At 47.7% G+C, this 27,111-nt stretch overlaps 1 protein-coding gene across 1 annotated transcript in view; it reads right to left on the reverse strand.

The window, feature by feature from the left end:
- SPTB (spectrin beta, erythrocytic) overlaps positions 1-27,111 on the reverse strand; it is a 152,823-nt gene that overhangs the window by 48,018 nt on the left and 77,694 nt on the right. The window contains exons 10-15 of the mRNA XM_029059295.2: positions 22,257-22,374; positions 21,372-21,530; positions 15,630-15,932; positions 14,532-14,682; positions 10,823-11,693; positions 8,473-8,610 (exon numbers count right to left, since the gene is read on the reverse strand). Of these exons, the coding sequence (XP_028915128.1) occupies positions 8,473-8,610; positions 10,823-11,693; positions 14,532-14,682; positions 15,630-15,932; positions 21,372-21,530; positions 22,257-22,374 (1,740 nt within the window). The remainder of the gene's footprint in view (positions 1-8,472; positions 8,611-10,822; positions 11,694-14,531; positions 14,683-15,629; positions 15,933-21,371; positions 21,531-22,256; positions 22,375-27,111) is intronic.

Genomic DNA, 27,111 nt, shown 5'->3' on the forward strand with positions numbered 1-27,111 from the left:
GGGTAGACACAAGGGAAGCAGGTTGTCTCACGTGGGGCTCACAGTCTTAATCGCCATTTTACAGATGAGGTAACTGAGGCACAGAGATGTTAAGTGACTTGCCCACAGTCACACAGCTGACAAGTGGCAGAGCCGGGATTTGAACTCATGACCTCTGACTCCAAAGCCCATGCTCTATCTACTGAGCCACGCTGCTTAATATGCTCTGCACTCAGTAAGCGCTCATTAAATACGATTGAATGAATGAATGACCCCCCCCCCCCAGTGAAATCCTTTTTGCTACACCCCAGGGGTGTTTCTCCATCTGGGCCACTGAAGTAAAGGAATCAGGGGACTGCTTCAGTATGGTATAGTGGATAGAACAAGGGCCTGAGAGTTAGAAGGTCATGGGTTCTAACCCCAGCTCTGCCACTTATCTGCTGCGTGACCTTAGGCAAATCACTTTATTTTTCTGTGCTTCAGTTTCCTCATCTGTAAAATGGGGATTGAGACTGTGAGCCCCACGTGGGACAGGGACTGCATCCAACCCGATTTGCTTGTATCCACCCAGTCCTTAATACAGTGCCCGGCACATAGTAAGTGCTTAACAGATACCATAATTATTATCATTATTACTCTGGTGCCTCTTTACCCTCTCTGCCTTCTCTATCTTTTCGCCTCCTCTCTCCTCTATTTCTCTCCCTCATTTGACCCTTAAACCTTCTAATAATAATGATAATAATGGTGGTGTTTGTTAAGCACTTACTCTGTGCCAAACAGCTTGCGAGGCACTGGGGTAGATACAAGATAATCAGATCAGACATTATATCTATTCCTCATCAGGCTCACAGTTCCAGTAGGAGGGAGAACAGGTAATGAGTCCCATTTTACAGATGAGGAAACTGAGGCACAGAAAAGTTAAGTGACTTACCCAAGGTCAATTAGCTGGCAAGTGGCAGAAGCAGGATTAGAGCCCAGGTCTTCTGATGCCAGGACTGTGCTCTTTCCACTGCTTCACCTTCTTCCCCTATACAACCTCCCTTTCCCCCCCTTCTTCACGTTGTCCTCCTTTGCCTCCCTTTTCCCTTTTTCTGGGACCATCTCCTTTCAACCTCTCATTTCCCCTTCTAATTTCTGGTCATTTTATCCTTGGTAGACAACCAAATCAAATACAGGACAGAAAAAGAGCCAACACAACTCTGCCATAGATTCAACGCTTCAGTCCTGATCCCATTCCCGAACTTCCCTGCCCCCTTCCATTCCCTCCCTACCCAATCTTCACCCCCAAGCCCTAGGGATGCTCCTAACCCCACCCAGACTATCATGTTCAGCTTTGGGACCAGGACAAAGGGGAGAAAAAATGCAGCAGGCTGACGGACAGGGAGACGGTGGAAGTGTAAAGGAAATGGGTTATGACAGGCATTCTCTGCCACTTCTCTCCTCTCCTCCAGCTCAGGCCACCTGAGGAAGGAGTATTATTCAGTTCTATGTCAGGGCAATTGAAACTTTGGGACATTTATAAATGTTTTACAACGCACTGCCATAGTTTCTACCGGAGAATGGTATGGGGGCTGAGAAGAAAGGAAGGTAGCTGAGATGGGAATCAACAATCAAATGGAAAATGGTCCTTGGGGAGTCTCTATCACATGCCCATCCTCAAGCCAGCCATAGAGGAAGGACACATTCAGAGACAGGAGCCTCACCCACTGAGCTCCGGTCTTGTCCTGAGTCACAACAAGCCCTACCCCGCTTACACACCCACAGCAGTCAGGCAACGAACCCAGGTGGGCCACTGGCAGCCCATGTGTTTTTGCTGGGGCTTGTAGCTTGGTTTTAATCAGATTAGATAACGGACTTGGTGTGTCTACTCCTGGAGCCTCTGGCATTTAGCTGACCTTAAAAGCTGTTTATTATTTCCCATGTTCCTCTGCCAGGCATGTTATCCCTTAATTACCTTGGCATGTCAAACTCTAATCTGTTTGATTCCACGGTGTGGTTGTCTGTGAGTTTACGTGAGCCAGAGGATGTTTGAGGGGCCCCCTAGAGAAGGGAAAAGCCAAGGCTGTGTCAAACAGGGTCTCTCCGCTCTGGAGTTAGTCCCTGATGTTCACTAACACTTGTTCCCAAAATGGTTTGGCCAAAGGAAGCAAGATTCTGTTTCTGGCCTGGCCTTACCATCATCATTATCAATATTAGTTATTGAGCTCCTCATATGTGCACAGCACGATGCCGGGCGTTTTCTGTGCCCCCACCAATCAACAGTATTTCCCCAAGAACTTACTGCATGCAGAGCACTGTATGGAGCATTTGGGAAAATCTGGGAGAGTTAGTGGATATGTTGCGTACAATCTACTAGGGGAGGCAGACACGAAAACAAATTATGGGTAGGAGGGAGGAACCGGCTTTAAATCTATGTACCTGAATGATACAGGGGAGAGGCCCAAGTAATTAAGAAAGTGGTTAAGGATCCCTCTAGACTGGAAGATCCTTGTGGGTTGGGATAGTATCTACCAACGCTGTTGAATTGTAGTTTTCCAAGTGCTTAGTAAAATGCTCTGCACCCAATAAGTGCTCAATAAATACTAATGATTGATCGATCGACAAATTGATTAGATGATGTGAAAGCACTTCGGAAACTTTAAAAAAATATGTTGCAATCTCTGCTCTGGAGGAATTTATAGTCTACTGGGGAAGTCAAGCAAACACAAATTGATGAAATGAGCATTAAAAATGTGAAAGCAGATTTAAATAATAAACCCCAGTGGATGTATCCATCAGTGTAAATAGGTTAAATGTGGTGAGGTGGCTGAAGAGATGGCAGGTTTTAGAAGGAGGTTGTCCCCTGCCTATGGAGGGGAAAGAACGGAAGGTGCCACAGGAGAATTCTGACGTGTTCTCTCCGCCTGCTGACTGCTCTCCAGCACAGCCCGTGCCTGAAGAAGACGATTTGTACATTCCAAGCGCTTAGTACAGTGCTCTGCACATAGTAAGCGCTCAGTAAATACTACTGAATGAATGAGTGAACTTAATGCGGTTGGAGTCTGTCAGGTAAGTTTTGCTTCAAGTCCATTAATAGCGGAGTGGGGTAGGGCCAAGGAAGAACGACTTGCTCAAAATCGAGTCTGAGCCTTCCTAGTGGTGCAGGAGCCCGGGGGTGCAGGGCTGCAGAAAGGCTCCCAGAAGAAGCGGCCCATGGGCCAAAGTGTCCTTGCCCTGGGGTGGAATTTTGTACTGATTTGTACATTCCAAGCACTTAGTACAGTGCTCTGCACATAGTAAGCCTTCAATAACTACTATTGAATGAATTAATTTTACCTGGGAGCAGCCAGATAGGGGAAGGCCTGTACTTCCAATTTTGTCAGTTGATACTGTTAAGCCATTTTTAGGCAGGGTGGTGGAAGGACCTAGGAGTCTAATCAATAGTGGTATTTACTGAGCACTAACTGTGTGCAGAGTACTGTATTAAGTCTTTGGGAGATTACAACAGCATTGGTAGAAACAATCCCTACGACTGAATGAATGACTACTCTCCAGAAACTTACAATCTAGTGGAAGGTAAACAACATTAAAATAAATTACAGCTAGAGGAAAAAACAGACTATAAGGAGATGCATATAAGCGCTCTGGGGGGTGGGGGTGGGGTGAGTATCAGGATGCTTAAGGGGTGATTCCAGAAGTGAGTAATTTGCAGGGCAGATTTGGGCTTGTTAGGTGGAAATGATGACAGTCAGGGATGCATTCAGCCTGTGAGACGGCAGCTATGAGTTCAACTCCCTAACACAGTGCCAAACGAAAGGCACTTGAGTTTGGTAGTGTGGTCCTTTACCTGAAATTTATTTTAATTCTGCCTCCTCCGCTAGATTGTAAACTCTTCATTGAGGGCAGGGATTGTGCCTGCTATCTCTGTTGTACTTTCCTGAGTGCTTAAGACAGTGCTCTGCACATAGTAAGTACTCAATAAATGCCACTGGTTGGTCCAGGGTTTAGACTCCTGGCTCTGGGACCCAAAGAACTGGGTTTTTTTTCTTTCTTGGCTCTTCCACTGACTTTGAAAGGAACAAAACACTTCATAGCGGTGAGTCTAAATGTCCTCCTCTGCCCAGATAAGAGTCAGCATTATCATGATGCATGACTTACTTGTCTATGTTTGTAAAGAGCAAAGGAGTTTGATTGCAGCTCATTAAACCGACAGCCACACAGCTGACAAGCTATTTTTGCTCCAAAAAGTTGCTCTAGATTTGATGCTCTAGCTTCAATAAATTTAGCAGCATCTGCAAAAAGAAATCTCCACCTTAGAGGTCTCCACTGCTTACATCTTGAGGGGATACTGCTCTCTCAAAGAGTGATTGGGATGGCCTCTTCTGCTTTGGATCCCAATCAGTCAATTTATTGAGCACTCACTGTGTGCAGAGCACTGTACTAAGTGCTTGGTAGAGTAAAAAATAATAACTTTGGTAGACATGTTCCCTGCCTCCGTACCTTGCCTACAACAAGCTTATAGTCTAGAGGATCCCAGGGCTGGCATCTGGCCACTTGCTGTTTTAGCAGACATTCTGGGTCTCCTCTCTCTTTGTGGATCCCTTCTGGAGGCTCTTCCCCACCCTGGGCAAACCCATCCCAGAGCCCACCAAAGGGTGCCAGAGCCCGCAGATACCCCAGAGGAAACATATGTTTATGAAATTAATGCGAGTGGTGGTGGGGAGGGGTGGGATGGGGTTAAGAAGCACAGACCAGTCTTCTCAGGAAGGTTCCACGAGTCATCCCGGCAGGACTGGCAAACACTAACCAGGGAGGTCAGGTCTCAAGAACTGAAGAACCACGGGAGAAAAACATAATGTGTCTGAGAGCTGTGGATCATAATAACCCCGTGAACCGGAATGGCGACCAGGCGCTCTGGGAGAGGGTGGGGCATTGGTGATAAGTGATGGAGATTGGTCATTCTTGGGGGTCAGGGCGGGGAGGTGGAGCATGGGCGGTCCTGCTGGAGGGTGTGGAGGTGAGCAAGAGACAGCTGGGCCAGGGAATGGGGGCATCCCCTCATTCATCCCGGTCAGCACACCAGGATCTCTTTCCCGCCGCCCACCCTTCAAAATCCGTGGGACCACAGGCTCTCCCTATTCCATATCTCCCGAAAATCCCACCTCCCCGAAACCTACACCTATTAGTTCCCATCATACCCAACTTGTACAAAACCACCTATCATCTCCATTCACCCTGAGCACTTTTAAAATCACCTGTTAATACAATTACACATTCAATCACTTACTTGGATTACTATATTGTAAATATTTTTTATGTCTCACTCCCATTAGAGTGTAATGTCCTTGTGGGCAGAGAACTAGGCACTCAATCGGCTTTCTCCTTCCTACCTTATCTCACTGATCTGCTACTCTGACACAATCTACATGCTCCTCCACTTTAATTCCAACTTACTCTCCGTACCTCGATTTCATCTATGCTGCTGCTGACTCCTTGCCCACTTCCTCCCTTGGGCCTGGAACTCCCACTCCCTTCATATCCAACAATCCACCGCTCTCTCTGACTTTCAAACCCTCCTAAAATCACGTCTCCTCCAAAAGACCTTCCCTAACCAAGCCCTCATTTCCCCTATCTGCCCTTCTCTCACTGATGAATTTGCACTTGGCTGTGCTCCCCACAAGCGCTCTGACACTTACAGTCCTACAGCACTTATGAATATATCCTTTTATACTATTTACCATATCTGTAATTTATTTTAAGGTCTACCTTCCCCTGGAGACTGGTCAGCCTTTTGTAGGCAAAGATCACATTTACCAACTATTCTGTTACCTTTTCCCAAGCGCTTAGTACAGTCCTCTGCACTCAGCAGGCTCTCAAAAAGCACTGATTGATTGGGTCTCTGTTTCAATTAATCAATCAGAGGTATTTATTTATAATAATAATAATGATAATTATAATGGAATTTGTTAAGGTTTTACTTTACGTCAAGCACTGTTCTAAACTCTGGGGTGGATAGAAGATAATCAGGTCCCACTTGAGGTTCACAGTCTAAATAGGAGGGAGAACAGGTTTTGAATCACTATCTTGCAGATGAGCAAACTGAGGCAGAGGGGAATTAAGCGAATTGCCTAAGTTCACCCAGCGGGTACATGATGGTGCTGATATTAGAAGCTTATTAGTAATTATAATAATTAGTAATTATATTACAAGATCCTCTGACTCTCAGGGATGGGCTCTTTCCACTTGGCCATATTGCTATTCTTATTTCCCAAGCAGTCAGAATAGTGCACTACATTCAGAGGGCCTCCAATAAATTATATCAATACCAGGATGGATACTATTATCACCACTATTGCTGCTATTAATCTCAATCATTCGACCGCTCAAACAATTTATCATAACTATTGAGCGCTTACTGAGTGCAGAGCACTGTACTAAGTGCTTGGGAGAGCACTGTATAACAGAAGTGCAAGACATGTGCCCTGACGGTTGGTGTTAGAGAAGCGAAGTGAGTGAACTGCATTGCAGAAGGAAATCAGCAAAGTAAGATGGGAGTAAAGTGATCGAGTTCTTTCAAGCTAAGGGTAAGGAGTTTCTGTTTGATGAGGAGGTTGATGGGTAACCACCGGAGGTCCTTAATGAGTGGAGATACATGAATTGAACTTTTTTTTAGAAAAAAAGATCTGCGCAACTGAGTGAAGAGTAGACTGGAGCAGGGAGACACAAGAGGCATGGAGGTCAGCGAGGACACAGATGCAGTAGTTAAGGCGGGAGAGGATAACGCTTGGATCAGCATAGTATCAGTTTGGATGGAGAGGAATGGGTGGATTGTAGCGATGTTGCGAAGGTAGAACTGTCAAGATTTGGTAACAGACTGGATATGAGTTGAATAAGAGAGAGAGAAGTCAAGGATAATGCCAAGGTTATGGGCCAGTGAGGCAGGGAGGATGATGGTGAGAAAGTCAAAGGGAGGACTACTGTGGCTACCATTACATGGCTTGGGCCAGTTTGGGTGGGGGAACATCTGCTATTGACAGGGCTGGGGCAGCGGCATACTGCAATCCGCTGCCATGGCAGGGAAATACTGAAAACTAAAGCAAATGCACCCAAACCATCCAGCAAGTGGAGAAGAGTCGAGAAGGACTCACCAGCACCTGCAACAGAATGTTGGCCCTAGACAGAGGAAATCCCGGCTGCCCAGGATTCGTAGGGGCCAGGGAGAAGGCTCGGAGGACGTGAGGGGAGTGCTAAGGGTGAGCGGGACAGTGGTTCCCTGCCACCTCACTCCCTAGAGCCTACAAATCACAAAAATTAAAATCCCGACCCAACATCGACAGGTCACCTACGGCCTACTCCTGTTGTCCTGGGCTGTCAGAAATATCTGAGTCCACCACTGAGTTCCCTTTCTCCACTTACTGACTCTGTTCCTCTCTTCAGATCGCCATAAGGATTCACCTACTGTTTACCTATTGCTACCACAGCAGGGGTGAGGGAGAGGGGGAGAGAGAGAGAGAGAGAGTGTGTGTGTGTGGAGTAACCTACTTGGTCTCCAAAGTTCCCACAGAAATTAATGGACAAGACACAACATATCGAGTAAGAGTTTTCTCAGGTTGTGGCTTATGTTTCGATTTCCCAGCATGATCAAGTGTTTCCTGTTAATTCTCCTTTTTCAAACCAGTTCCATGGTAAGTCTTGAGCTAACGGACATGAATCATTTTCTTCTGTACTTAGAGGTCGGGGCATCTAGAAAGCACTTCTCTCAACCCAAGAAACTCAGAGAAATAAGCATGTGACCACAGGCTTAAATTTAGCCTAAATTTGTTTTTATGTATTCATCAGTAGAATTTACTGAGTCGGTAATGTGTACTGTGTATACTGCTAGGTATTTGGGAGAGTGCAACAGAATTAGCAGGAGCTTGCACACCCTTCCTTCCTCTCCACAATATGTGGTATTTGTTAAGCGCTTACTATGTGCCAAGCACTGTACTAAAAGCTGGGGTGGGTAGATACAGCGTAATCAGGTTGGACACAGTTCTTGTCCCATTTGGGGCTCACTGTCTAAATAGGAGGGAGAACAGGTACTAAACCCCATTTTACAAATGAGGAAACTCACTTCACTCAAAGAGAAGTGACTTGTCTAAGGTCACACAGCCTGCACGTGACAGAACTGGAATTAGAACCCAGATCCTTCGATTCGCAGCTCTGTACTCATTCCAATAGGCCACACAAACACAGATCACTAGAGCTTTAAGTTTTCCACTCAATGAAAGCCTTTTTTGACACTCTATCTGGGGAGCTGGGGGGGAGGCACTGAAAGAAAAAAGCAAAGGGTACACTCTTTTTCTGGTGTGCAGCGAAAAGGGCGTGTATTCAGCTAGCGGTAGGAGGTGGAGGACAAGCCAGGAGAAGGCAATTGAGGGATCTGGAACGTGGACTGGGCCGAGAAAGGAAGCAGGATAAGGGACTCGGGCAACTCTTCCCAGGAGTGCCATCTCCCCACAGGCTGAGCCATACCTGTCGTTCAGATGATCCTGGCACTTCTTCACTTCTTTACTGCGGGGGTGGCCACTGTCTACCAGGCTGTTGGCCGCCTGGTTCACTCCATCAATTTGAACCATCAGAGTCTTCATTTCCTGGTCCAGGATGTCAAATCTATCAAAGACCCAGAAAACAGAAAACAGCTGGGTGCTAGGACAATGACAACCACAACCAGAATGCACGCCGACAGCAAAGTCGATCCAAGATCTTCCCCTCCATACCATCTTCTCTCCCTCCCATTAGTTCCCACTCATTTGTCTCAAAGGGGGAAACAATAATAATAATAGTAATAATAATAAAGTTAGCATTTGTTAAGCGCTTACTATGTGCAGAGCACTGTTCTAAGCGCTGGGGTAGATACAGGGTAATCAGGTTGTCCCATGTGAGGCTCACAGTTAATCCCCATTTTACAGATGAGGTAACTGAGGCACAGAGAAGTTAAGTGACTTGCCCACAGTCACACAGCTGCCAAGTGGCAGAGCTGGGATTCAAACCCATGACCTCTGACTCCCAAGCCCGGGCTCTTTCCACTGAGCCACGCTGCTTCTCAATAAGAGACAAACAATAAGAAAAAGGGGGTCCCATGGGGGATTCTAGCAGCTGCCAACTCTGGGAGATCCCTTTGCTGTAAAATCCATTGATGCTTTAAACATTTGGCATTGGGCCCAACCTGTTATAATCTACTAGAATCTCAAAATTTCAGGCCACCAAAGTAAGCTTCCTGCTAGGTGGGGCTTAGCAGAGAAAATGGTTTTTCAGCCAGTTGAGTATCCAGCTGGACCATAACATTTAGAGGCCCCTTTCTTCAGGCTCATGACCCCCTACTGCCCAAGATTCAGAGGTTTTGACCACAAACTCGATTTTTCCATCCCAAGCCTTGGACAAGGTGAGAACAGGCACCGCTCTACTGTCTCAGGTCCTGCTTACAAGACCATGTCAAGCATTATAATAATAGTAATAATAATAATTACGGTACTTGTTAAGCACTTACTATGTGTCAAGCACTGTTCTAAGCACTGCAGTAGGTACAAGTTAAGCAGGTTGGACACTGTCCTTGTCCCACATGGGGCTCACAGTCTCAATCCCCATTTTACACATGAGGTAAGTGAGGCAGGCCAACATTTCCTCTACATCCCCACTCAAGGACTGAGGAATCCCAAGGGGCTCAAGCTCACTATGGCCACGGCTTTAGGAAACCTGCACAGTGAAGGGGAGAAGGTAGGCATTCTTCTAGTTCTTCAGAACAGAGAGAGCTTTTGCCAGAAATATTCCATCCATTGAGGCCCAAGTGCATTTCTGACCCAGACATTCAGATATCTCGCCCACATAAGAAGGTTGCCCAGCCTCTTTGGAGCTGACCCTCTGCACAATCTGTTGTGACTGATGGGGGGATGGAGGCACTGAAGAGGTGAAGGGTAGGAAGAAAAGACATTCTGGGGGCACAAGTTCCTCGTGGAGAATGACCATTAGGTGTCCAGGCCCCAGGACTCACATCTTTTAGCCGGTAATAGGAACTCCAGCTCCCTGAGCTGGGGAGACAGAAGGGAAGGGCTGATAGAATGGTCTTGAAGGTAACTGGGCTGCCATATCATAATACTAATAATTATAATAATTGTGTTTATTGATTAAGTTCTTACTGTATGCCAGGCACTGTACTAAGCACTGGGGTGGATACAAGCAAATCGGCTGGACACAGTCCCTGTCCCATGTGGGGCTCCCAGTGTCAATCCTCATTTTACAGTTGAGGAAACAAGCAGAGAGAAGTGCTGAAGGTCACACAGCACACAAGTTGTGAAGCTGGGATTAGAACACAGGTTCTTCTGATTCTCAGGCCCGGGCTCTATTCACTAGGCAGTGCCACTTTTGGGCTGCAGACTTTTCTTGGACGGAACTGTGGAAGGGGCCCAGGGCCCGGAGGAGCTCAGCAGAGTCCTGCTAGGCCCACATCCCCAGCCTGAAGGCTTGGCACCAGACACAGAAGACCCATCAGAGGGAGTAGGTGGTCATAAACGCCTCTGACTGATTGACTAAGCAGTCAACCCTAGGGAATTCTGATGATTTTCCTGGGCCTCGCTCCTTCCTGCTCCCAAAGTCCTCCCCGAGGCCGGCAGGGATGGGATCACTCACTGCTAATCTGTGGTAGGGAACCAAGTTGCCAGGTGAGCAGCACAAAGGAAACCAGCCACAAAGCCAGACACGGAACCCGGGCATCCCGACTCCCAACCGAGCAGCTACGCCCAGGTCCCTTGGCCTCTCGAGAAGTCTGGTGCTCCCTCCCCTCCGCCTTTCCCTGGGGCCAATTGGGGCTGGGTCCTCTGACTCTGACCTGTGCTGGACAACCTCTAGGTCCTCCAGGGTGTCCGGGAGGTCCATCTGCTCCAGCCACTTTTCCTTCTCGCTCATCCACAGTTCGCAGGCATCGGTCTCTCCGAAGACCGTGTAAAGACCCAGGGCGTCCTGCAGCCTCTGCCGACGCAGGTCAGCCTGGGCCAGCACCTGCTGATAGAGCTCTCGGATGGCAGTCAGCCGGCTACCCACTTCCGGGGCATCCTGGAACTCCTGCGGAAAGCCTTGGGCCTGCTGCTCCAGGTGCTCCAGCACCCCCCGGCTCTCCTCCAGCTCCTCCAGAAAGTCTTTGTGCTTCTTCCCCAGGGCCCGCGTCGCTCCCTCATCTTGGCCGACATCTTCCCCGGATAGCAAACGCAGGGCATCCCGCAGCCACGTCTGCAGTTCGTCAGCATCTCCCTGGAACTGGAAAAAGTTCTCTGCGTCCTGCAGGTTCTTCTTGCGGAAGGCAGCCAGCTCCTGCAGCTGGCTCCACAGGACGGACACGGCCTGGATGCGGGCCTCGATCTGGGGGTGCCCGAAGTGCTTGCGGACCACCATGCCCTCTGCCTCGTGGATAGCCTGCTCCAGGTGGGCCTCCAGCCCCCGCAGCTCGTCCTCAAAGGCCTTGTGCTTGCGCTGCAGGATGAGCACGCTGGTCAGGTCCTTGCCGTAGTCCAGAGACGAGTAGATCTGCTCCTTCTCTTTGATCCAGCTCTCGGCCTCGTCCATCTCCCAGATGAACTTCCACAGCCGCTTGGACTGCTCCAGGCGGGCCTTTCTCCCTGCCGCCATGGAGCTCAGCTCTCCGAAACAGAGCTCCAGGTGCTTGACCCGGTCCTCGATCACCTGCGGGTCACAGGGCTGGTAATCTGAAGGAGAAAGTGGAGAAGAAGAGAAAAATACAGACAGAGAGGCATCATTCGCAGTGGGACCACAAAGGAATGATGGAAATCCCACAGGGGAATGAACGCTCCTTCCTGGAGCTGGTCCAGGCTGAACCCAGAGGTAACAGGGGCTGTGTCCAGCCTGACTGTGTTGTTTAGTATGGTGCTTGGCATTATTATTATTATTATTATTGTTACTATCATCCCCACCTCCCTGGTGATATCAATCCATTCCCCAGCCTTGGCACTTGGTGGACATTGATTTATTTATTCCACTCATTTATTTATGCATTTTTGGCTTACTACTGTTTAGAGAAGCAGTGTGGCTTAGTGGAAAGAGCACCGGCTCAGAGGACCAAGGTTCTAATCCCGGCTCCGCCACTTGTCTGCTGGGTGACCTTGAGCAAGCCACTTAACTTTTCTATGCTGGAAATGGAGATTAAGACTGTGAGCCCCACGTGGGACAACCTGATTACCTTGTATCTACCCCAGTGCTTAGAACAGTGCTTGGAACATAGTAAGCGCTTAAATACCATTATTATTATTATTATACCACCTGCATCTTTTTCCTCTAATCCCTATTATCAATCTATCCATCAACCAGTTAATAGTATTGAGAACTCACAGTGTACAGAGCACTGTACTAATGCTAGGGAGAATACCATGTAACAGTATAACAAAGTTGGTAGACACATTCCCTGGCCACGACAAGCTTACAGTCTAGAGAGGGAGACAGGCATTAACATAAATAAACGAATTATGGATATTTATTTAAGTGCTGTGGGACTGAGGGAGGAGTGAATAAAGGGAGCAAATCCAAGCGTTGGAGTGACACAGAAGAGAGTTGTAGAAGAGGAAATGAGGGCTTAGTCAGATAAGGCCTCTTGGAAGGGATGCGCCTTCAGTAAGGTTTTGAAGGTGTGGAGAGTGATTGTCTGTTGGACATGAAGAGGGTGGGACACCCGTTCCAGGGCAGAGGCAGGATATGGGCGAGAGGTCAGTGGCAAGAGAGACAAGATGGAGGTATACCAAGTAGGTTGGCATTAGAAGAGCCAAGTATGAAGGGTGGATAGTAGTAGGAGAGCACCGAGGTAAGATAAGAGGGGAAGGTGATTGAGCTCTTTAAAGCCAATGGTAAGGAGTTTCTGTTTGATTTGAAAGTAGATGGGAAACCACTGGAGGTTCTTGAGGAATAGGGAAATGTTTTTGTAGAAAAATGATGCAGCAGTAGAGTGAAGTATGACTGGAGTGGGGAGAGGCAGGAGGCAGGGAGGTCAGCAAGGACGCTGATAAAGTAATCAAGGTGGGATAGGATAAGTGCTTGGATAAACGCGGTAGCCGTTTGCGTGAAGAGGAAAGGGCAGATTTTAGCCATTTTGTGCAGGTTGAACCAACAGGATTTAGTGACAGATTGAATATGTGGGTTGAATGAGAGAGGTGATTTAAGGACACTGCCAAGGTTATGGGCTTGTGAGACAGGAAGGATGGTGGTGCTGTTGACAGTGATGGGAAAGTCAGGGGGAGGACAGGGTTTAGGAGGGAAGATTAAGATTCTGTTTTTGGACATGTTAAGTTTGAGGTGTCAGTGGGCCTTCCAAGTAGAGCTGTCTTGAAGGCAGGAGGAGATGTGAGACCGCAGAGATGGAGAGCGATCAGGGCTGGGAATCAACCTCATACAGATGGTAGTTGAAGTTATGGGAGCTAATGAGCTCTCCAAGGGCGTGGGTGTAGATAGAGAATAGAATGGGACCCAGAACTGAACCTTGAGGGACTCCCACAGTTAGGGGGTGGGAGGCAGAGGAACAGCCTGCAAAAGAGACTGAGGCCGAGCGGCCAGTTTGATAAGAGAACCTGGAGGGGACAGAGTCAGTGAAGCCGAGGCTGGATAATGTTTCCAGGAGAAGAGGGTGGTCGACAGTGTCAGCTGAGCGGTCGTTCAGGATTAGGATGGAGTAGAGGCCATTGGATTTGGCAAGAAGATTATTGGTGGGCTTTGAGAGGGCAGTTTCTGTGGGGTGAAGGGGACTGAAGCCAGACTGTATACTATCAATATTTGTCATGGTCCCTCATTAGACTGTAGGCTCCTCAAGGGCAGGATCTTCTTCTACTTTTATTGAAGGTTCCCAAGTGCTCAGTAAAGAGCCCAACACCCAGGAGCCACTACATAAATACTGACAACTAGCTGATGGTCTCTGATAGGTCTCTAAAGTCCTCTGGGAGCCCTGTTTAGAAGGATCCAAACAGCGTGGGAAACAGCGTGGCTCAGTGGAAACAGCCTGGGTTTCGGAGTCAGAGGTCATGGCTTCGACTCCCGGTTCTGCCACTTGTCAGCTGTGTGACTGTGGCCAAGTCACTTAACTTCTCTGTGCCTCGGTTCCCTCATCTGTAAAATGGGGATTAACTGTGAGCCTCACATGGGACGACCTGATTACCCTGTATCTCCCCCAGTGCTTAGAACAGTGCTCTGCACATAGTAAGTGCTTAACAAATACCAACATTATTACAGCGCTGCTGTTATTAGCTAACTGCCCTCTGCCATGTGTGTGTGTATGTGGTGTGCATCTGTGTGTACAAGAGTGCTGAGGAGGAGATCCAAGTCCATAAGTATAAAGGATTGGTGTTGGTCTGATGTGACAGAGATGCTGTGAATTAATCAGGGAAGGCCTCCTGGAGGAGGTGAGATTTCAGGAGGACTTTAAAGCTGTGGCTGGCTGTGACTCCAATCCCCCCGGCTAGCTCTTTGAAAACATCTCAGTGCCTCTTGGCAGTCAAAAGGAGGATGTTAGGGGCTGAGGGACGAGAAAAGAGGAGTTTCCGCCTCACCTTTTCCGCTGGCAAATTGAAGGGCCGCCTCTCCAATGGACCTCACTTTATCAGCCTGGATGCTGATGTCAGCCTCTAGCAGCTTATGCTTCTGGATCAGGTCTTCCACCTCCAGCAAGTGCTTCCCATACTCAGAGGACAGAAGGTGAATCTGGCCAAAGGGAGAACAAAGGCAGCATGAAGGCAAGCACATTCTAGAAGGAACGAGGCCCTCGCAGAGACAGCGTTGACCATATCACCATTGTGAGGCACAGGGGGAAAGGGGTGCCTCTCCCGCTACTGCCTGGGCCAGGAGGATCTGGGAGAAAACAGTGTAACAAGTCTGCCTGAGGTCAAACAAAATAAACTCCCCACCATTATCTGGGGCTGATTAACTGGGTCTCTTCTCCTCTTCCTCCTTCTGGCCCTCTGCCTTCTAGGCATTTCTTTATTCATGAGGATTTCCACCAGAGGCAAGGACCAGGAAAAGAAACTCAAATCAGTCCATTTTTCTGCTTGGGAGCAGCTTTGAAGAACAGCTTTGGTCAGAGGGCGGGGAGGAAGGATGAAACCCTTGGCTATCCTGAGGCTCCCCCGTGATTTGTGGATGTCTCGAGCTACCTGCCTCGTGACCATTAGAATTGACGGCAGACTTGAGGGAGCGAATATGGAATCCAGGTCAATTACTGAAATAGAGAAGGAGCTTAGGTAAGCCATTTCACCGACCCGGTCCTCGGTTTCCCATCTCTAACCCAGGGAATGGGGGACGACTCCTTCCCACCCTCCAGACTTGGAGATGAGGGAGCTTCCACTTTCACGAGCTGGTCAAGGGCTGGAGCTGCTGTCTACTTGTTTTGTTTTGTTGTCTGTCTTCCCCCTTCTAGACTGTCAGCCCAGTGTTGGGTAGGGAATGTCTCTATTCGTTGCTGAATTGTACTTTCAAAGCGCTTAGTACAGTGCTCTGCACACAGTAAGCACGCAATAAATAAGACTGAATGAATGAAAGCAGCCACAGGAGGAAGACTCTGAGTAGTGGGGTTGCTATTAAGGTCTAGGAGAGCCGTCAGGGGCTGACAAAGGAGAGCTCCGCTTGAGTTCCGGCCCCCAGCCCGCACGGACCTTGAGCTCGTCCATCCAGTCAATGCTATGCAACATGTCCTGGAAGAGTTTCTGCAAGGCCAGGGTCAGCTCCAGCCTGTGACGCCGGGCCTGCAGCAGCTCCAGCAGGTAGGCCCACATACGCAGGATGTTATCCTTGTGGGCTTTGATGCGCTTCACATCGTGGTAGTTCTCCTGCTCCAGCTCCTGGGCCAGCTTCTCCAGGGCCTTCACCCGCTCCTCGTAGGCCGCCGTGTCGGTCTCGATGGCTTCGTGCTTCTTCTTGGCGGCCTCCACAGCTGCCAGGTCACAGCCAAAGTTATCCTGGGCAAGTAGAGGAGAAACACTTTGCTGGGAGGTGGGGCTCAAGATGAGGTGAAGTAAAGGATGCTCAAAACTTTCCCTGTGTGTATACACACACACACCTGTTCTTTATCTTAGCTAAGACATGTGTCATTATATGCCCACCCAGACACACATGTCTGTTCTTTATCATATCTGGAACATGAGTGCCATCGCATATACACACAAACACATGCTTATCCACATATGCAATCATAGCATGGCTTAGTGGAAAGAGCACAGGACTGGTAGATGGAGGACCTGGGTTCTAATCCCAGCTCTGCCACCTGCCTGCTGGGTGACCTTGGGCAAGTCACTCACTACCTCTTAAATACCTGTTCTCCCTCTTGCTTACGCTGTGAGCCTCAAAGTTGGACAGGGACTGTGTCTGACCTGATCACCTTCTATCTAACCCAGCACTTAGTACATTGATTGGTTCACACATAGCAAATGCTTCACAAATTATTATTATTATTTTTATAACACTCGCACGGATTCTACCAAAGAGCGATTTATTCCCTGCTAGGTGGAGCTTTAATTATCTCCTAGGCAATATTCCTCAACAAATTTCCATTCTTAGTTACTTCACACCAATATCCAACCCGCTCATTTATCTATTTTTGCTTACTCTTGCCAATGCCAAGAGAAGCAGCAAGGACTGGTAGAAACAAAATGGGCCTGGGAGTCAGAGGACCCTGGGTTCTATTGCCGCCTCTGCCAGTTGCTTGCTGTATGACCTTGGACAAGTCACTTCACTTCTCTGTGCCTCAGTTTCCTCAACTGTAAAATGAGGAGTCAATACCTCCTACTTAGACTGTGAGGCCCATGCAGGACAGGGACTAATTATCTGATACCTACCGTACCTAGAACAGTGTCTGACACTTAATAAGAGCTTAACCAATACCATTTATTAGGAAAAAATTAAAAATTGCACCTATCTGAATAAAACTACTTCAGTCCCATTAGATTAAAAAGTTTTTGAGAGCAAGGATAGCATTTCTTACTTATAACGTATGTTCCAAAATGGTAAATGCAGAACTCAGTACACAATAGGCATTATCAAATCAAATCAAATCATATCAATCAAATGCCTATTGTGCAAAGAACACTGTACTAAGCCCTTTGGAGAGTACAGTAGAGGTAGAAGATAGGATCCCTGCCTTCAAGAAGTTTACAACCTAATGGGGGGAGACATACACAAAATAAATTGTGTCAGAAGGACCTGGGTTCTAATCCCAGCTCCACCCCTTTTCTGCTATGTGCTGTGTGACCTTGAGCAAGTCACTTAACTTCTCTGTGCCTCAGATAAGTCAAATGGGGATTAATACGAGAGCCCTGTGTGGGACACTGACTCTGTCCAACCTGATTAACTTGTTTCTACCCCAGCATTTATTTCACTGACTGGAACATAGGAAATGTTTAACAAATACCAGAGGGAGAAAAAAAACCAGAGAGGAGAAAGAAGAGAATGCTAAGGTGGTTGAGAAAGTGCTAAAATAGTAGAATATGTAAGTTGATAGATATAGAAGTATTACCCTTGACTGTGAGTGCCTGAGTGCACAGGTGACACAACAGTGCTGAGCAAGAAGTAGGTGGTAAAATAGAACCTCAGGAGAGAAAAAGGAATTGGGGAAATCCTCCTGAAGAAGATATTTGAAAGGGGTTTGAAGATAGAGCTATGTTGTGGCAGATTTGAAGTGGGTGGGTGTTCCAGGCAGGAGAAATGATATTTGACAGGATCGAGAAAAAGAGAGGTAAGAATGAAACTCAATAAGTAGGTTAGCTTGAGAGGAATGGAGAGTGTGAGCTGCAGTGTAGTGGGAGAAGGATAGTGGTGAAAGTAAACTGATATTTTCAATCCATCCATCAATCAATAGTATTTATTGAGCGCTTACTCAGTGCAGAGCACCATACTACGCACTTGAGAGAGAGAACAATAGAGTTGGTATACAGGGTCCCCTTTCAGGAATTTACAGTCCAACAAGGGAGACAGACAAAAGAAATTACCAGGTAGGGGAAGGAGTTGAAAATAAAGACATGAATGTAAGTGCTGTGGGGAGAGGAAGTGGGGTGAGTACCTAGGGTTTAGGGGGCAAGAACTCAAGTTGTAAAAGTGACATAAGTAGGGAAGTAGATACAGTGGGAAGATAAAATATTAGTCATGGTTTTATGTACAGCATGGCCTTCTGGAAAAAGCACAGACCTGGAAGTCAGTGGACCTGGATTCTAATCCAGCGGACCTGGATTCTAATCCCGGCTCTGCCACGGGGACACACAGTACTAATCTCTAGATTTTTGTTTCTTGGCTCATTCTGCCACACACTTAAGATGATTTTATGATTTCCAGGTGTGCCAGGGATGCAATGCCACAGTTTTTTCTGATAACGAGCAGGTGGCATAACATACATTAGAACTCTGGGTGAGCTAGGAAGATGACATATGGAGACAAGATCAGATTTGTCAGTGCCTGGAAGGGTGGCCAGAATCTGGTGAATGGCCTGGTTTTTAGCTGGTCTGTCTCCTGGTTGGAATCGCTATGGGACCGGATATTTTTCTCTCCGGTTTTTCTTTTTTTCCAGCACTGAGCCTCCCTCTGCTGTGGCTTCTGCCTCCAAGTCCGGAGGTTCAGCTATTGCCCCAGACCTGCCGTTCGACTGGGAGAGGAGCGCAAAGGTGCTGAAGCACCTAGGGAATTCAGGGGTTTCCCTGGAGAAAACTAAGATTTCTCCGTTGGATTATCAGCCCCTTGAGAGCAGGGATCTTGTCTATTAATTTTATTGTACTCTGAAACACTCAATGCTGTGCTCTGCACACAGTAGAAGCTTGATAAATACTACTGACTGAAAACACTGTAGGATTATGGGACGTCTGTATCATCCAGAAAATAGTCCCCATGACTATGTTATCTCATCTGCCTGGCGTAATGTGGGTAATGTCACATGTCTTCTTCTCAGGGGCCACCCTAGGCCCTGGACGGATATCCCGGCAGTCGAGCTAACTTCTGCAGAAACAGTCGTCACGCCAGACTGTTACCCATGGATCATCTTCCAGGTGACTTTAAAATATGATTATTCCCTTTTTTTAATCCTACATTGTAGTAAGTTTGATTTTCCTAGCCAACAGGAGACGGTTGAGCGAGGGAGCATTTCTAGATAGAAAGCATTAGTCCAGCACCAACCCTCCCCCCCGACCTAACACCCCAGGGTTGTCCCCTCCCTCCCTTCCTTCCTCCCTTCCCTCCAGAAAATTAATTAACCCTAGAAGAAAGTTAATGGGCTACCACCAACCCCAGAGAGACCACTCCACTACTCCCAGATCCTCAAGAGTAAATGTCTCGGCCCCAGACCTGCCTTTTCCCTGCCTCTCTGTGAGCCACAGCTCTCTCAGGTCCCCCAGCTTTACTCCCCTCCAGGCTGGGTCTGGGGAGGATCCAAGGACTCTTGGCAGGAGAAATTTTGCGGACAACAGACATTTTCCTGGAGAGACCACTTCCAGAAAGGGAGTGGGAAAGAGCAAGCCAGGTCTCCTGGTCCCTGGCTTTCAGGAGGAGGCCTCTTGGGGTCTTGACAGGATTCCTCCAACCCTCTGGCCCCCCACTGTGCTTGAATCACCCGCTCTGCCCCAAACCCTCATGGCCAGACTAGCTCAGGAGCATGGTTGATGGAGGAGCAGGGCAAGGGTGCACTCCCAGATCACTGGGCTGTTCCAGGCACTTCTGTCAGCAGGAAGTGGGGAAGAAAATGCTACTGCCTGGATCCTGCCCATCCAATAACTGGAAACCAGGTCCCCACTGACCCCACCGTGGTGGACTGGATGAAGAGGCGGGGCTGTTGTACCCAGTCCTCAACCCATTTCAAACTGAACGATGTCAGATAGGACTGCACTCCCCCTAATTCCCCCCTGCAAATATACTGACACCCTGTTTCTTAGTGCTGTCCACATGCAAAAGCCATCTCCTGGAAGAACTGAGCTTCACCAATAACCCCATCCTCAGCTTGCTTAAAACCAGTGGCTCAGGAAAGCCAGCCATTGCAGGGATATCTGGTAGGGTGGCTCTGTTCCTTAAAAGTGGGGCTGAGCACTGCCTGATCATTTCCCTCAGATTCACTGGAGATTATTATTACCTAGTGCGAATGAAGTGCAAAACACTGAATTAAGCCCTGGGGTAAATCCAGGAAAATCAACTAACCCATGGTTTCTGCCAGAGAAGGAACATTCACTTTAAGTTGGAGAGAACTGACCCATTAAAAAAGAGAATATAATAGAGATAACAATTAAAGTAAGTTAAAATTCAACAATCCAAAGTTTCAAGCTAGAAGAAGGTTAATGGGCTACCTCCCTCTTTGCTCCAGCCCCCCTACCACCACCTCCAGAGAGACCACTCTACTATTCCCAGATTCCCAAGAGTAAATGTCTGGGTCCCAGACCTGCCCCCTCCCTGCCACTCTGTGAGCCACGGCAGCAGCAGACCTTGGGAACCTCAACATCCTAGGCCATAGTCTGTTGAAAAAACTGGCTTAATTTTCCCAATGTCCTACCTGTCAGGAGGCAAACTTGGTTCCTATAGTGTTCATCTGGAGGAGGTTAGTAGCTTTGGCCATTGAGAGAGCCCTGCAGCCCCCACCACCCCCGGTGAACGAAAGCACAAGCCATGTAGATCCCAGATGTCTACCACCCTCCTCTCCTGCCGGACATCATGCCTGGCTCCTTTGGAGTTTGGTGAGAGAACATTTGGGGGTCCTCTCATTCTGAAGAGGTGGCGGCCTGGAGTCTCTGGCCTAGTTGTGGGTGTGTAAATGGGGGGAGAAACAGAGAAGTCTTCAGACTGTGGATAGGTTGGTATCTGATGGGCAGATCCGCAGGGAAGTGGGAGGGTCACTGCTCCCAAGAGACAGAAGACAGGAGCAACAACAGTCAGAGCCACCAACCACATGGTGGATAAAAAGAGTGGATACAAGGACGGGAGATTGGACAAAGTGAATGGCATATGATAGCTCCATCCAGCAGTCGATTGAAAGACCTCTTAATAATAATAATTGGGGTATCTGTTAAGTATTTACTATCTGCCGAGCCTTGTACTAAGTAAGCACCGGGGTAGATACAAAATAATTAATCAGATACAGTACTTGTTCTTTAAGTCTGAGCGGGAGGGAGAAAGAGAATTCCATTCCCATTTTACAGATGAATCTCAGATAGGTTAAATGACTTGCCCTAGGTCCCACCGTAGCTAAATGGCAGAACTAGGCTTAGAAACTAGGTCATCTGATTCTTAGGCCATGCTTTCTCCACTACACCAAACTGCATCAAGTCTCGAGTTCTAATTTCAACTCTCGTATCCCCATCCCCTCAGCCCTGGAAAAACTGCATCCAGGAAAATGAAGACCGCACAGGAGTGGCCACCGCCCGCTGTCCACCTATTACCTGGGCAACCAGCCGCTGGTTTTCACTGAGCCAGGTCTCTCTCATGGCAGCCTTGCGATCGAAACGCCGGGCCAGCTGCTCCAGCTTTTCCTGTCGAATGAGCTCATTCCTTAGGGCAAGTTCCCGACGGTACTCTGCTTCCTCTAAGCTTTCCCAGGCCTGCAACAGAGAAGGGACATTAGCAACAAGAATATGGGGGATGCAGGATTTCTCAGATCCCACCCCCTTCAACGGATATGCAAGCTTATTAGGCAGCCGGCGGGGAGGAAGATGGATATTGCTTTGCAGCAGGGCAGCCCCGGGGCCTCTAGGACCCACACTGGGTTATTGATGGATCTTCTTCTGATAACTTTCCCTCTGCCCTTCAGCTCCCTCAGAGGCTTTGTCTGCTAGTGCTCAAGAAATCTTTGTTGACTGATTTTGTTTCCTTTTCCCAAAGACTGTTTAAATCCCCAAACTGCTGAAGAAAAAATGATCGATTTCGTCTTTCTTCCATTGGAGCTGAAAACCTTCCTTCTCACGGATGCGAGAAGTTGTAAGCTCCTCGTGGGCAGGGATCGTATCTACCAACTCTATTGCATTGTACTCTCCCCAGTGCTTGGCACAGTGTCCTGCACACGGTAAGTGTTCAATAAATACGATCGATCGATTAAGGGGCCCCATCTTATGAACTAGCTCCGATGGCAACATACTGAATGGGCTGATGAGGGGCGGGGGAGAGAGTTAGATAATCTGTATTGGTTTCACACAACGGTCAACAGCCAGCTCACGGAATCAGTAACACTAAAGGAGATGGCTTGGTTTACCCAGTCTCATATGGCACAATCCTACATCGGGAATCCAATCCAGCTCGCTGGCAAAGCGTAACGGAAAATGTGGCCGTACCCGGTTGATGTCAGACACGAGCTTCCCTTCGTGGGGAGTGTATACTTTCTGATTGTTGGCTCGCATCCTGGACTGGATGGTGAAAAGCAGGACTTCCAGATTCCCCTTCTCCTGAAACCTGGTCAAGGAAACAGATGGTGAGAAATGACTCCTCGGGGTTCCCACAGTCACACCTCCTGCTAGGACCACAGGGATACGGATGTCCTAGTGATCCTGGGCTTAGACATGATACAATATTTCCCTTGAAAAATGAAAAAAAATCAATCTATAAAATTGTTTAACTGCCTCAGTGCCCTGTGGCACTGCCTAGCAAAGTCTGAACCAGAGTTCATGTTATGACAGTTCTAAAGAGAGAAAACAACAACCCTGTGCATCAGCCTCACTTCAAAAGGGGGAAGACTAACTGGTGAAGCTTCTGACAACTGAAACAAAGAGGTCTTGGTCAATATAAGGTTGGGTTAATTAATATTATGGGATGCCTCAAGTTTTTCTGTACTGGCAATGGAAAAGATGGGCTCTTAAATCAGTTTTCCCTTTGCAAGGCAATAAAAGAATGATTTGGGCATTTTCCTCATAGAGATTCTGTGTCATGAGAGCAATTTTTGCCTAAATATAATGCCCACATAGCCACCGATACACTAGTGAACTCTTCAGCATATTCTAGGCAGTACTAATGGGAGAGTTAATTAGGGAAACAACATGAGTGCTTCCCTGAATTTTTTATGGTATTTGCTATTATTATTATTATTGGTATTTTTTTAAGTGCTTACTACATGCCAGGCACTGTACTAAGCGCTGGGGTAGATATAAGATAATCAGGTTGGATTCAACCCATGTCACACATAATAACTGCGGTATTTGTAAGCACTTACATGCACTTACAGGCACTGTACTAAGCACTGGGGTGGATAGAAGCAAATTGGGTTGGACACAATCTCTGTCCTATGTGGGGTCATAGTTTCAATCCTCACTTTATAGAAGTAACTGAGGCACAGAGTACTGAAGTGACTCATCCAAGGCCATGCAGCAGACAAGTGGTGGAGACGGGATTAGAACCCATGACCCTCTGACTCCCAGATCCGTGCTCTATCCACTACGTCATGCTGCTTCCCCACATGGGGCTCACAGTCTTAATTCCCATTTTAATAGATGAGGGAACCGAGGCAAAGAGAGGTAAAGAGACTTGCCCAAGGGTACACAGCAGACAAATGGCAGGGGCAGGATTAGAACCCAGGTCCTTCTGACTCCCAGGCCCGTGCTTTCACCACTAGACCACTCTTGTTCTTCCTTCAGGGTCTCCAGCTCAAGACCACCCATCTAGTCCCATCACTCAAAGCAAATCTTCCAGGGACCTCAGCAGGGGACGATATCTGTGATGAATTTAAGTGGGTCATTGCCAGAACAGAAATTGGATATAGGTCTATAGGTGCACTTTAGACTTCCTATCTCAGATTCCCTTGTCTCAGAGCCATGATAGAGAATATGGGAGAAAGGAGGCTTGCAGAGGGAGTAATTGATGAGCTAGGATCCTGGCAAACTGGCTGATCGGGATTCTGTGTATGTGTTTGGACAAGTAGGACTGAATTGGAATGGGAAAATGCCACTGGGAGACACAAGGTCAGATGAGTCCTCCAGACTTCACAGAGAGGATCTCCAGGCTCCCAGGCAGCAGCCCGAAGGTGCCCTTGGCCAATAATTCTTTGCCAAACTAGCCACTCCAACCTTGAGTTTGAGTCTCCGTGCATGGGTGCGCTAGGGGAACAAACGATTCCTTCTCTTTTGTGCGCTCAAAGTGGAACTTGGCAACTCAAGATTCTTTTTTGTTGTTGCTGCGGTTTACTTCTTTGCAGTTAGCTCGAGAGTCATTCTGGGAGCTGGCAGTATGTCTGCTTGGCACTCGGGCTCTTTCACGATGCTCTCCTGTTTGGACTTCCCTGGTCCAAATGGAAAGATTCCATGGTTTAAATCTGCCTGCAAGTGTAACTTGAAAAACATTCCACCAAAACACTCTGCTCCCACCAAGCTGTGCAGCCTGTTTCAAATGCCAAACCTAAACACCTAACTTTCAATTGCTTCTCAGCACTAGGCCTCCAAGGAGAGTTTCTTTTCTTATTCTGGTTATATATAAAAGCTTAGTTTGGCCCATATTTCAATTGCCCCATCTAGATGTTCCCCACTGACAAATACACCCACCACTCTGGAGCTGCTGCATCCTCAGTCCAAAGCCAAGTTGGGTGGCTTCATGGGCTAATCATTTGTTAAGGGGGAAGGGTGTGGGGCTCATTCTTCATCACTTTTCCTCGGGAAACAGGGAAGAAACGTAGCTCTTACTGAAACAGCAAGTCATGTTTTCGGTAGAGTGATAAGTTTAGCTAGCCCATACGCTGATACGAGGAGACAGGATGGGCTAGGAACCTTGTTATTAAAGAGGTCATCTTAAACTAGCTCTATATAAATTGTCTATCAAAAAGCTGCACATTTGTTTGGCTATTTCATGCAAGGGGATGGATCAGCCATTAGCAAGGGAAGCCATTCACTTCTGAGTGGTCCCTCCCAACAGAGAAAGTTAATTACTTTTATGGACTAGTTTTTTACATCATCTTCTTGATGCAAGGCTCATTTCACACTACCCCTCTCCTTAAAACTCTGTAGTGGCTTCCCATTTCCTTCCTGATCAAGCAAACACTCCTCCCAATCGTCTTTTTTTGTTCTCCAACTCTCCCCATCTTACACATCAGCTCTCTTTACTTACCATGCTTCAGTTTCCTCTCTGTACTCCTCCCAAGCTCACCTTCTAGCTGTACCTCACTCTTAATTCTCCCAACTCCATCCCCAGATTCATGCTGTTCCACTGGCCTGGAATTCCCTCTCCAATTACCCAGAACTCCCTCCTGGCAAGAGAAGCGGCAGGGCTTAGTGGAAAGAGCATAGGCCTGAGAGTCAGAGGATCTGAGTTCTAATCCCAGCTCTGCTACTTGTCTGTTGTGTGTCCTTGGGCAAGTCACTTAACTTCTCTGTGCCTCAATTACTTTGTATAGTGGGGATTAAGACTGTGAGTCCTAGGTGGGATATGGACCGTGTCCAACCTGATTAGCTTGTATCAACCTCAGTGCCTAGTTCCATGCCTGGCTCATAGCGAGCGCTTAACAAATACCATTAAAAACAAACAGTAAAAATTTAAAGACCCCACTTCTACCCACCTTCGAGGCCTTCGTAAAACATCTCCCTCCTCCAGCAAGTCTTCCTTGATTAATTCTCCAAATTCTGACACACCAACTTATCAACTGTCTCTAGCCCCTGCCTATTTATGTATTTCTACCCTCTCTCAGGGCTTACAAATCAACTGAACAGTCAAGTTATTCATTTTGATAATCTTTTTTGTAAATATTATGGGGTCGGTCTTCCCTGGTCGAGTGTAAGCTCCTTGGGGGCAGGAGCATGTCTCAGGCTTGTGTTGTACTTTCCCAAGTGCTTGGCATAGTGTATTGAGCCCAGTGAATGTTCAGTAAATATCTCTACTTCAATCAGTGAAGATGCTGACCATTTCTGGATCATCAGAGCAAAGCCAGTTGGAGAAAGAATTCAGGAAAAGAAGAGCGGACAAGGAGAGTGGATGAGCAAACAGGAAGAGAAAGGGAACTGTTTGTTTAAAAAGAGAGGAGAAACCATGTGCTGGGGCTGGGGAGCAAAGGATATGGGCTGGACCCCTCCCGACTCTGGATAGCCTGAGAGAAGGTCCCAGAATACAGGCCTGAGAAGCAGGAATAATAATAATAATAATGTTGGTATTTGTTAAGCGCTTACTATGTGCAGAGCACTGTTCTAAGTGCTGGGGGAGATACAGGGTCATCAGGCTGTCCCACGGGAGGTTCACAGTCTTAATCCCCATTTTACAGATGAGGGAACTGAGGCACAGAGAAGTGAAGTGACTTGCCCACAGTCACACAGCTGACAAGTGGCAGAGCTGGGATTCAAACTCATGACCCTTGACTCCCAAGCCCGGGCTCTTTCCACTGAGCCACACTGCTTCTCAAGTAGACAAGGAGGAGAACCATCCAGAAGGCTCTGCAGGGGAGCCAAAGGGAAGGACCCAAACCCTGGGGTAGAAAGCAAAGTGGGGAAGAGGTCACGTCATAGTACCTGTCAGAGCTAAGGGCAAGGTCTTTTGAATCAGACTTTTGTTGCCTATTTTAGAAACTGCACCTTCTAATGGCACTCTATATATTTAAGACTGGTTTAAGATACTCCTTTGGTCACCGGAGTTATATTTGAGGGGAGGGAGGCCCTTGTTCCTGGAGGGCCGCCCAATTCCTTGGAAGTTTAACAGAGTGGGAATAATAATAATAATAATGTTGGTATTTGTAAAGCGCTTACTACGTGCAGAGCACTGTTCTAAGCACTGGGGTAGATACAGGGTCATTAGGTTGTCCCATGCTCACAGTCTCAATCTCCATTTTACACGAGGTAACTGAGGCTCAGAGAAGTTAAGTGACTTGCCCACAGTCACACAGCTGACTAGTGGGAAAGGTGGGATTCGAACTCATGACCTTTGACTCCCAAGCCCGGGCTCTTTCCACTGAGCCACGCTGCTTCTCTAATATGAGGGCCCTTTGAGAGTTATCACCTCCAGCTCTCTTGACAAGGGGCTAGGTGGCTGAATCACTTCTTATCTCTAAAGGGGGCTGCTCTGAAGAAACCAAAGGATAGTGACCGTGATTTGAGGGGTGAATTCTGGGGGTTCTCAACCTACCCATTGCCTCGTTCCAGTCTTGGGGGAGCTCCAGAAACCTGAGCCCTCTCTGAAATGATCATGGGAGATCTTTTTAGCTGGTAGTAGGGATGGAGAAGCTCCAGA

The sequence above is a fragment of the Ornithorhynchus anatinus genome, chromosome 1, assembly GCF_004115215.2.
Source record: "Ornithorhynchus anatinus isolate Pmale09 chromosome 1, mOrnAna1.pri.v4, whole genome shotgun sequence".
Lineage (NCBI taxonomy): Eukaryota > Metazoa > Chordata > Mammalia > Monotremata > Ornithorhynchidae > Ornithorhynchus > Ornithorhynchus anatinus.